The 12,306-nt window shown below is 36.9% G+C and overlaps 1 protein-coding gene across 4 annotated transcripts in view; it reads left to right on the forward strand.

The window, feature by feature from the left end:
* The window catches only part of ANKRD28 (ankyrin repeat domain 28), a 223,431-nt gene that overhangs the window by 52,049 nt on the left and 159,076 nt on the right, over positions 1-12,306 (forward strand). For 2 of the 4 annotated variants that reach the window (XM_036901013.2, XM_036901018.2), the window contains one exon: positions 5,307-5,379. The exons of the other annotated variants lie outside the window; for them this stretch is intronic. In XM_036901013.2, the coding sequence (XP_036756908.1) occupies positions 5,362-5,379 (18 nt within the window). In that variant the 5' untranslated portion in view covers positions 5,307-5,361. Of the gene's footprint in view, positions 1-5,306; positions 5,380-12,306 lie in introns of those variants that run through there. 4 annotated transcript variants of the gene reach the window in all.

A 12,306-nucleotide genomic window follows, 5' to 3' on the forward strand; every position in this document is an offset into this window, starting at 1 on the left:
GGATTGTTACATGTTTCATTTTGTGGTTACATTTTTTTTTCACTGTAGAAATTTGACATTTTTAAGTGTTTAATGAATTTTACATGGCTTGTATATTTTTGTGTCTCATGAGATTATTATTTTTTTTAAATATTGTGTGGCTTCTAAAAGTACTTTTATAGGTTTTCTTCATTTTTATTAAAGTATAATTCAGATACAGTATAATCAACCCTTTTGGTGTATACTTTTGTGTTAACAAATGCATACAGCCATGTAGTAACCATCACAGTCTATCTGGAACATCTCCATCACCCTTAAACATTCTTTTGTGTTCCTTTGTATTCATCCCCTCCTCAGTCTCCAGCTCCTGGCAACTACTTATCTCCTTTCAGTCCTTAAGGTATTTTTGCTTTTTGCAGAATGCCCTGAGAAATAGAATCATTCAGTATGTTAGCCTTTTGCTTATCATACTCATTTGAGAGTTGTCTTTGTACTTCCACCCATGTTGGTATGTTTGGTCATTGATTGGTTCCTTTTGTAAAGATATGACTATTACTGAGTCATATTCTTTTATAAGTCTTTACCACAATTTATTTATCAGTTCTCTAGTTAAGGGATGTTTGGGTTATTTTCAAGTTTTGGAGATTACAAATAAAGGCAGTATAAATGTTTGTGTACAGATAGATAATTTGTGAGTATTATATTTTATTTTGGGGGGTTAATACCTAGTATTAAGATTTTTGGATTATATATTACTTGTATGTATAACTAAGCAACTGCCAAATTGTTTTTCAAGTGACTGTACCAGTTTGCATTCCCACCAGGAATGTATGAGAATTGTAACTGCTCTGCACCCACTCCAACATTCAACACTATCAGTTTTTTAAAAAGCCATTCTACTAGTTGTTCAATAATATCTCATTGTGCTTTAATTTGCATTTTACTAATGATTAATATCTATATTTTCATGTTTGTATATCTTCTTTGGTGAAATGTCCAAGGTGTATGCCCATTTAAAAACTTCGGCTTTTCTATTATTGAGTTAATACAGGTTCTTTATTTACTCTGGATATCAAGTCCTTTGGCAGATATTTGATTAACAAGTATATTCTCTCAGTCTGTGACCTGTATCTTCGTTCTCTTAATGATGTCTTTATAAAGAGCAGGAATTTTTTAGTTGGGTGTATTTTAATCAGTGTTTATATCTATGGATTCTACTTTTGATATCATACCTAGGAAATTTTTGCATACTCCAATGTCACAAAAATTTCTTGCTGTATTTTCTTCCAGAAAGTTTATAGTTTCGGACTGTATATTTGAGTTAATTACTAATGTGATAGTAGCTGGAGGTTTAAGTCCTCCTTCCTCTTTCCCTCCTTCCTCTCCTTCCCTCCCTCCCTACCCCCTCTTACCCCCTCTTCTCCCTTCTCTCTCCTCTGTTTCTGTTCTGAATGAATTATTCCAGACCATTGGTTGGAAGGATTATTTTTTCCTCTGTTCAGTTGCCTTTGTGTTTTTGTTAAAAATCATATATGTGTGGATCTATTTCTGGACTCTTCATTACATTCTGTCAGATTTATATGTCTGTCCTTCCAATATCATATACTGCCTTGATTATGATAGCTTTCTAGTAGTGTGAATTCTCTGACTTTATTGTTTTATGATTTATTTTATGTTTTCTGATTTACTTTTAAAACTTGTTTTGACTCTTCTAGTTTCTTTGCCTCTCCATGTAAATTTTTTAATCAGCTTATTGATTTCTACAGATACCAGTGGAAGTTTGGAGTTGCATTGAATCTGTAGATTAATTGAGGAAAAATGACATCTTAACAATATTGAGTCTTCCAATCCATGAATGTGGTCTCTTTCCTCATTTACTTAGGCCTTTAATTTCCTTTGTCAGTACTTATAGGTTTTAGTATATATATTCTGCATGTATTTTGTTAAAATTTATGCCTTAATATTTCAGTTTGGGGCGTGCTATTACAAATGGTACTGCTTTAAAATATTTTATTTTCAGTTAATTGGTAGCATGTAGAAATATAGTGGCATTCTGTGGCTTTGCTAAATTTACTAGTTTGGGGAACACTTTCAGGGATTACATGGAAGTTTGTACATAGATGGTCATGTTCTCTCCTAATACAGGAAGTTTGATTTCTTCCTTTCCAAATTGTTTGCATTTTGATTTTTATACTGCAGTGGCTGGGACTTCCAATATGATGATGAATAGGAATGGTGAGAGCAGACATCCCTGCCCTGTTTCCTATCATAGGATGAAATCAGCCAGTAGTTTCCTTGTACTTTAATAATTCTTTAAACACATACATTCATTGTCGTGAATCCTGTTTATTTTCCTGGTAGCTTCCGGTTTTCATGATATCATTTATTGATTAGTATATCTTGTGATTCCTAATGCACCATATGTATGTATGTATGTATGTCTCTTTCTGTCTCACACACACACATACACACAAATTTCTATCAAAGCACTTAATGCACTGCTTTGCCTTTTACTTTTTATCTTTCTGCCTTACTAGAAGATGAGCATTTTGAGGGGAGTAGGAAATGATGCTTTTTACCATCAAGGGACTTAAGTTGTGAATAATTGGTATTCAGTTGAACCATATGAAATAGCCAGTGTTAATTTTTAATCTGTAAAGTCTTGTATCTAGTTGGAACAAAACCAGAAAAACACGAAAAGAAAAGAAAATACTTATCTTCTGCTGACAAGATCCAGTTATATGAGAAATATTCATGCATGAGAAATTGTTCATCATTGTTGTGTGCTGATAATAAGCAAAAACCACAGAGCTGGATATACTGATATAAATGGAATACAACGCCTGCCCTTGAAGGAGGTGCTCATTCTGCAGACTAGGTCTTTACAGTGTTCAGATGTGTTTAACTTCTTTGGTTAATTTGTAAATATGTGTGCAAATTTACTCTCAGTTTGAATCCACTCATAATCCTAGCCTCATGTTTCTCAATGTCTTGAACTGTAAGACACTTCAGCAGTAATTTCTATTAAGTTACTGAGAAGTTTGATATACGTTGCTGTGTGATAATTTTGTGTGAAAAAATACATACTTTTTCCAGTTTAATGTAACTTAATCATTTCAGTCACTTAGTATCTTGTGAGTTTAATAAATTAAGGACACCAAACACTTTTTTCATTTTGATGTAATTTGATATTTCAAAAGAAGACTAAAGACATTAAGGCAAGCATAATACAAAAAATAAAACTGTGTTGCATTACCTTACTCTAATTTTTTCTGTCTAGTTTTTTTAAATTGTAAATTATATATGGAGGGAAACTATATTCTTGTGTTGCATGTATTTATATAATATCTAAGCTCTAAAGCTGGGTTTTTACTACTCCATACTAAAAGTCTGGGGAAACGAATACATGAGGACTTTTTTTTTCTTAACTAATGATGGATTTTTTAAATTAAAGTATTGATATACACTTTATGAAGGTTTCACATGAAAGACAATGTGGTTACTACATTCACCCATATTATTGAGTCCTCCTCCATTCCCCACTGCAGTCACTGTCCATCAGTGTAGTAATATGCCACAGAGTCACTATTTGCCTTCTCTGTGCTACACTGTCTTCCCCACGGTCCCCCTCACACCATGTGTACAAATCATAATACCCTGTATGAGGACTTTTTATGTAAGCTTCATGAAGCCAGAAACTATTTCTCGTGTTCACTGCTGTATTCCTTGGCACTTAGCACATAAGTAGTTATTAACAAATAATTACTGAATTATTAAAGGGACTGGGAAGCTAGGCTAGCTAGATTTGGTTAGGTAAGAAAATATAATTTTTACATGACATAAATTTTAGTACAAATGGGAGTTACTGCAGTTTACATGTTGCTTGATAAGCATCAAAAGAGTTGCATAGTTTTCGAGGTAGTTAAATTGTGTTGGTAAATGCTATAGTAACAAAGCTATTACTTTTGATCAGTTAATCAAGATTGGCTAATGATATTGTTTTGCACTTGGCCATTAACATAACAAAAATACAACCATTACAACCACGAAGCACCATTTTTCATTTGAAACTCTTTAAAAACATGGCTTTGGGAATGCTACCTTTGTATTGGTAGTAAGAAATACTCAGGAAATTTACTTTCTTTTTTGTATTTGCTGCCACCAAATGGCAGAATAATAATATTACTAAATCTGTTACATTACTACTATAGAAGACATACTAGAAGTAATGTTTGATGAGGTTAATTTGTTCATAAAGATTTGACAGTAGGGGAAATAATGAATTTTAATGTTTAGAACTGTAGCTAAGCGTCTATCAAAAGATAGGATGATTTCTTTATTCTTGTAACATACTGGAAAAGTGTATTGGAAAATAGCAGAAAGCAGTATGACAAAGATAATTTTAAAAAAGTGATGATTCTTTCAGGCCTAATAAAAAATGTGGTTGACAGCATGTGTTTACAGGAAATTTAATTTTGACATTTGCTCTTTCTAGGTTATTGCACCTGAGAAAGGCTCCGGAAAATGTTTTACATCTAATTTTATTTATTTGGAGACAAGCCATTTCACTAAAAATAACTGTTGGAATATTGTCCTGGAAAAATTATTTTGTAAGAGTAAAAAAAAATTTAAAAAAAGGAACCCAAACATTCAATCTTAAGAAATTGAATAAAATACAGTAAGATACTATTTTTGAATGTAATGTTACGTAGTCATTGAAAGTGGCATAGAGGAGTACTCAAGGAAATGGGTAAAGGAAGCACATGGAGAGAAACTAGTTAACAGTATACAGTCAGATTTTTTTAAATGTATATTTGTAAAAAATAATAAACAGTATTTACCTTTGGGAGATACTGTGATTCCTTAAAAGTTTATATAGTTCTGAAATGAATGTGTTTTAAATATGCAGAAATTCTATAGGTTGAATATTTTATGCTTGAATATTTTACAGTTTCTTAGAATCCCCATGGAATTACATGATTATGTTATAGTGAATATATTTGAATAGTTCTCCCCCGACCATTTCTTTTTTGATTACTGAGAATGTCTTGCAGTTTTAAGACTCAAACCTCATTTTTTGAGTCTCTTCTGAGACTCCAGTAAGGACTGTTTCATATATAAATAGAAAACCTTTTTAAAACTCTATCTTGTTACACAGATTAATAATTTTCTTTCTTGACAGAAGGGTAAAATCAAGTTATGAATTGGTAAGATTTTGAACACTAATAATTCAGTCTTTTGTTAAGGTACTAGTTATTTTAAGGTACTAGTTATTTCATTTCTAGGAACAGCATGTTCTTGCTTTTGATACTTGTTTTCTGCCACAGGCCTGAGATTGGAATTGAAACAATACAGCTACTGCTTCCACCAGAGGAAAATAGTATGGGAATTCCTATTATGGTAGGTTATTTTCCAGTAGTCTCTCTGCAGAAATAGAGGCAGCTCTTGTAATGCATTAGCTTTTTTGCTCTTTATGCCTCCTCATAAATTAAACTTAGCTTTTATGTATTACTGTATGTGAATAAATACTTAGGGTCAGCCAAAATCCTTTGTTGTAGACAATTTGTTTCTAAGTGTGGTGGACCCTGTATTCATGGAAAACTTACTATATAGTAACTTAAAAATTCAAACAGATTTTCCATGGAGGAGGCTTAAAAATCTAATTTAAGTTCTCTATGTTATAGCTTAGAGAAGAGGGTATTAAGTAGCTGAGAATAATGGCACAGCAATTAGTTATTTTCTGGAAAGCTAGTAAGTTACTAGACATCTTCATCCTTGTCCAGCTGTATGCATCACTTTGCTCGTAGCTCATTCTCTTACATGTTTTGTGTTTGTGGTGAACACTTTAAACATTATTAACCATTTGGTAATCACGGGGGGACCTCAATTATGTGAGGTGACTCCTGTGTTTTTAGTGAATTTCTTTTTAAAAATCTCATAATACTTAAGAGTGTTAGACTGAAGGCACTTGTGAGGACAGTATAAGCTAGTGTGGTATAGACATTGTTAGACTTACTTGAAATTCAAATACATCGAAGATTCTGTAGGAAGGAAGAAACTGGCTCAGTGATTGGCGTTTTTACCATTACCAAGTGTCAATCTGCTGTACTTAAAAAAAATACTTTAAAATCCCAAACTAATACCATTTGATATTAAATAAACTTGATATGAAATTGTTTAAAAACAAAAAATCACCCTGATTGGGTTTGTGTTACAATTTGTTTTTATTTATTTATTTTTAAAGGGGAGGAGGTGGTTAGGAAGCTGTTATTATGTTGGAAGCTGTAGTATTTTATCAGTCTGTATTCTGGTGGTATGATGGGAGCACATTATTGGGAAAGCATATTAGCTTGTAGTCTTCAGATTGGAATAAAATCCATTACATTAAAGATTCATACTTCTTTATAAATACTGAATTATGTATAAATTAACCAATTGTGAGTCTTTACCTGTCCATTCAGGATTATCTACCAAATAATCATTTAAAAAAAAAAAAGGATGCCTCTCATTTGTTGTTATCTGGGTGGATAGCTCTTGCTGGCTGGAATTACATTGGAAATTAACCCCGTCACACACCTTATTTCTTTTCTTTATCAGCCTTTTTCTAACCTGTGACTCAATAAAGGCTTTGGGTGACTCTTGCAATAATCCTATCCTAATGCAGTCAGGCATTTGAGTAATGGCAGGCAAGACAGAAAAAAAAATGTCAAATTTAGAAAAGATAGTAAGGAGTAAATTTGATTGGGAAAATGGTAACAAATAGCAGATACCATCAACATCTTACAGACTGTTAATTTTTTCTTTCCTGGTAATGTGTTGGAGACCATACAGGTCATAAATTCAACTTTTGCTGTATAATCATTGAATACGTTGTAATTTTCAACTTTTACCACTGGGTGGTGCTTTAGCATCAGTTTCTCCAACTTCATAAATTTACATGAATTATTTTAAAGTTCATCATAAAGATCATATGGAGAAATTAAAACTAGTGAAACAATCGTCATTTGTGATATAATAAGCAATTTAATTATTTCTTAAAAGCTGAATCCTTGTATATGAAATGGTTTAGAGCTAGCTGTCCCTGACCGTGTGTTCGAATATAATCTTCAGTCCACCACCTTGGAAACACGATATTTTGATTTTTTAGGTGATACTATAACTTTAATGACATCTAAATAAAGCAGTTTCATAATTTGTAATTTTTTAAAAATGCAGATAGCTTATGTTTTAAAATAGTCCTTGATGGTCATTTCGTTGTTTTCTCCTATCCAGTAGTTATCCTAACGCCTTTCATTGAAGCCTTTTATTATCATAAATATTACATGCAAATTCTTTTTATTAGTTACCAAATATATTTTTGGCAGTTAACCTGGTTGAATGAGTACTTAGGTCTGTAGAGTTTATTTGGAAGTGTAACAAGATTTTGGAGATCCCAATATAAGGAAACAATAATCTCATGTAATAAAGCTTTCTTTTCACTTATGTTTTTAAAGGCACAGTGAGTACAGACTCTGGAATATCAGTGTCTCTATAAACACCTTTCTCTGAGGCCTTCTTTCTCCAATCTAGTCTGTCGTTATTTCATTTTCTGTTCTTTGAAGGGTTACTTATATAAAAACAAGCATCTTAAATTTAGCTTTGGGGTATAATTTAGAGACTGGTATATCCCAGCAAATTGGAGGACTCAACCTCTTTGGTCTGCATTCAATGCCTGGCTCTTCTATGGATAAGCAGGTAGGAAGAGCACATTCTATGCAAAAAGTTCTCTATACTTGCGGTATAGAAAATTGTTAATCAGGATTCATAGTGAAAAATAACAGAAATCCCAACTCAGAGTGGCTTGAATGCAAATGGAAATTTATTGGCCAGGCATCAGGGATGATCAAGCAGAGCTAAATCCAGGACTTGATGACAGTAGATTCCTCATCACCCTCCATCCTTTTAAATTTGTCCTGTTTTTCTGTTCTTCTGGAACTTTAGCTTAACATTGTCCTTATTTACAATCCCCAAAGGAAAAACAGTATCTTTCCTGATAGCCTCAGCAGGAAAGCAAAGTCCTGAGGAAGACCCTAGCTGACTTACATCATATGTTCACCCCTGAACTAAACATGTGGGTAGTAGTAGGTGGCACTCTGGCCAGTCCTGGGTCTCTTGTATATCTCTGGACCACATGAACTCCTTAAAGGAAGGGATTCTTATAAAAGAACCTTTATCTGCTATGAGGATGGACAGAACTGGAGAAAGGAGAGCCAAAAGTTGAGAAACCAGTTAGGAGGAGGTTTTAACTCAGGTAAGGACTGAAGTAGGTGTGAACTAGATCACTGTGAGGGAAGAGAGCTTAGGAAGATTTTAGGTAAGTGCATAGGACTCTGATGACTAAGTAGAAATGGGAGATGAAGGAAGGGAAGGCATCTAGACCATTCTTTTGTGTTCTGGGCTACTGTGCATATGATGATACCATTACTATTAGGCTACCTGCGAATTTTAGAAAGAGAATACTTTAGGTGAGTGGACTAGAGATGATAAGGTGAATTTTGTCATGCTGAGTCTGAAATAATAGGAAATGTGCAGGTAAAATGGCCAATTGAACATGTGAAAGTTTTGTCTGGAGGTTAGGACTGAAAATAAAGACTTGGAAGTTCACACAGGTGATGGCTGCTATCATAGAAACAGATGAGATTGTCCAGGACAAGACAGTAGACCAGGAGGAAGAAAAGTGAGCCTAAAAAAGAAAGGCAGGAGGTGGAGCCAAGATGGCGGCGTGAGTAGGTCAGTGGAAATCTCCGAAAAACATATATATTTGTGAAAATACGATAAATACAACTATTCCTAAAAGAGACACCAGTGGATACAGTACAGGAGCCAGGCTACATCTGCATCTGTGAGAACTCAACATCACACGAAGGGGGTAAGATATAAGCCGCAGCCCGGCGGGACCCAAATGCCCCCCCACCCCAGAACCCGGTGGGAAGAAAGGAGTCAAAACGGGGAGGGAGTGAAAGCCCAGGACTGTTAAACAACCAGCTCTAGAAATCTGCACCTGGAGCGCAGACACACGGTGCACGGGGTGCTGGATATTAGAGAAACAGAAAAGCAAAACCTGTGGGCAGGTCCCCGCAACTGGTGCCCCTGAGACAAAAGAAAAGCAAGTGCTTTTTGCAAGTCTTAAAGAGACAGGGACCCCACAGCTGGACGAAGTCGTCCCAGCACACTTAGCCAGCAGCTGGGAATCCCGGGGAACTTTAGGCGCCCTGAGCCCCTGGGCAGCAGCACAGCTCTGAAGCTCCTCACAGCAATAAGCAGCCTGCCAGTCATTCCCCCAACTGGCACGGACTCTGACACACCGGCCCAGTAGTGGGAGAGCGGCAGCGCACACCAGGGGCGACAGTGCTAGAGGAGAGTGGGAGCGACTTGCGCGAGCCTGCCGCGGCGGCAACCGAGCAGCCCACGCATGATGGCCACAGCGCCAGAGGGGCCCGGGAGAGGCCCGTGTGCGCCTGCGGCGGCAGCGACCAAGCAGCCCAGGAGAGGCCCACATGTGCCAGTGGCGGTAGCACCAGAGGGGCACGGGAAAGGCCCGTGCGCACCTGTGGTGGCGCCAGACGGGCCTGAGTGCGGCCTGCAGGAGCCAGCACTGGTGGCAGAGGAGCAGCCCAGGAGCAGCCACGCCCCCAGCAGCCGCCCAGAATCCCAGCCCGACGCACAACCGCCCGGGCCAGACCCAATGGCCGCTGCCAGCACACAGCTACCCAGCAGGGGTGCCACGTTCGCGGGGGAGTGCGCCCGGCGTGCCTGCCACTCCTCACAGGGCTCTACGCTGCTCTGATGGAGACCCCACCCACAGCAGCTTAGGGGATTAAGCTGGTGGCTGCTCCAGGAGTGCAGGTAACCGACACAGGCAGCGGACAAGGGCAAGGCGTCCAGCAAGCAGGAAAGGACTTTCTTCTCCTAGCTGACACACCCGCTACCTGCCTACAGCCACCGCTATCATCATGAAAAGGCAGAAGAATTTAGTCCAATCCAAAATAGTCCAGATAACCCCTGAGAGAGGACCTACGGAGATAGACCTAACCAGTCTCCCTGAAAAATAATTCAAAATAAAAATCATAAACATGCTGATGGATTTGCAGAGAAATATACAAGAGCTAAAGGAACAAGTACAGAGGGAGACTACAGAAATAAAACAATCTCTGGAAGGACTTAAAAGCAGAATGCACGGGATGCAAGAGGCCATTAATGGAATAGAAACCAGAGAACAGGAACGCATAGAAGCTGATGCAGAGAGAGACAAAAGGATCTGCAGGAATGAACCAATATTAAGAGAACTGTGTGACCAATCCTAAAGGAACAATATCTGCATTATAGGGGTACCAGAAGAAGAAGAGAGAGAAAAAGGGATAGAAAGTGTCTTTGAAGAAATAATTGCTGAAAACTTCCCCAAACTGGGGGAGGAAATAGTTGCTCAGACCATGGAAGCACACAGAACTCCCAACAGAAGGGACCCAAAGAGGGCAACACCAAGACACATAATAATTAAAATGGCAAAGCTTAAGGACAACGACAGAGTATTAAAGGCAGACAGAGAGAGGAAAAAGGTCAGCTACAAAGGAAAACCCATCAGGCTATCATCAGACTTCTCAATAGAAACCTTACAGGCCAGAAGAGAATGGCATGATGTATTTAATGCAATGAAACAGAAGGGCCTTGAACCAAGGATACTGTATCCAGCATGATTATCATTTAAATATGAAGGAGGGATTAAACAATTCCCAGACAAGCAAAAGTTGAGGGAATTTGCCTCCCACAAACCACCTCTACAGGGTATTTTAGAGGGACTGCTCTAGATAGGAACACTCCTAAAAAGAGCACAGAACAAAACACCCAACATATGAAGAATGGAGGAGGAGGAATAAGAAGGGAGAGAAACAAAGAATAATCAGATAGTGTTTATAATAGCTCAATAAGTGAGTTAAGTTAGACAGTAAGATAGTAAACAAGCTAACCTTGAACCTTTGGTAACCACAAACTTTAAGCCTGCAATGGCAATAAGTACATATCTTTCAATAATCACCCTAAATGTAAATGGACTGAATGCATCAATCAAAAGACACAGAGTAATAGAATGGATAAAAAGCCAGACCCATCTATATGCTGCTTACAAGAAATTCACCTCAAACCCAAAGACATGCACAGATTAAAAGTCAAGGGATGGAAAAAGATATTTCATGCAAACAATAGGGAGAAAAAAGCAGGTGTTGCAGTACTAGTATCAGACGAAATAAACTTCAAAACAAAGAAAGTAACGAGATAAAGAAGGACATTACATAATGATAAAGGGGTCAGTCCAACAAGAGGATATAACCATTATAAATATATATGTACTCAACACAGGAGCACAGCATATGTGAAACAAATACTAACAGATTTAAAGGAGGAAATAGAATGCAATGCATTCAGTTTGGGCGACTTCAATACACCACTCACTCCAAAGGACAGATCCACCAGAAAGAAATTAAGTTAGGATACAGAGGCACCGAACAACACACTAGAACAGATGGACCTAATAGACATCTGTAGAACTCTACATCCAAAAGCAACAGGATATACATTCTTCTCAAGTGCACATGAAACATTCTCCAGAATAGGCCACAAAAAGAGCCTCAGTAAATTCAAAAAGATTGAAATCCTATCAACCAACTTTTCAGACCACAAAGGCATAAAACTAGAAATAAATTGTACAAAGAAAGCAAAAAGGCTCACAAACACATGGAGGCTTAACAACATGCTCCTAAATAATCAATGGATCAATGACCAAATTAAAATGGAGATCCAGCAATATATGGAAACAAATGAGAACACAAAGCCCCAACTTCTGTGAGACTCAGCGAAAGCTGTCTTAAGAGGAAAGTATACAGCAATCCAGGCATATTCAAAGAAAGAAGAAAAATTCCAAATGAATAGTCTAATGTCACAGTTATCGAAATTGGAAGAAGAACAAATGAGTCCTAAGGTCAGCAGAAGGAGGGACATAATAAAGATCAGAGATGAAATAAATAAAATTGAGAAGAATGAAACAATAGAAAAAAATCAGTGAAACCAAGAGCTGGATCTTTGAGAAAATAAACAAAATAGATAAGCCTCTAGCCAAACTTATTAAGAGAAAAAGAGAATCAACACACATCAACAGAATCAGAAACGAGAATGGAAAAATCACAATGGACCCCACAGAAATACAAAGAACTATTACAGAATACTATGAAAACGTATGTGCTAGCAAGCTGGAAAACCTAGGAGAAATGGACAACTTCCTAGAAAAATACAACCTTC

Source organism: Manis pentadactyla, chromosome 14 (genome assembly GCF_030020395.1).
Source record: "Manis pentadactyla isolate mManPen7 chromosome 14, mManPen7.hap1, whole genome shotgun sequence".
Lineage (NCBI taxonomy): Eukaryota > Metazoa > Chordata > Mammalia > Pholidota > Manidae > Manis > Manis pentadactyla.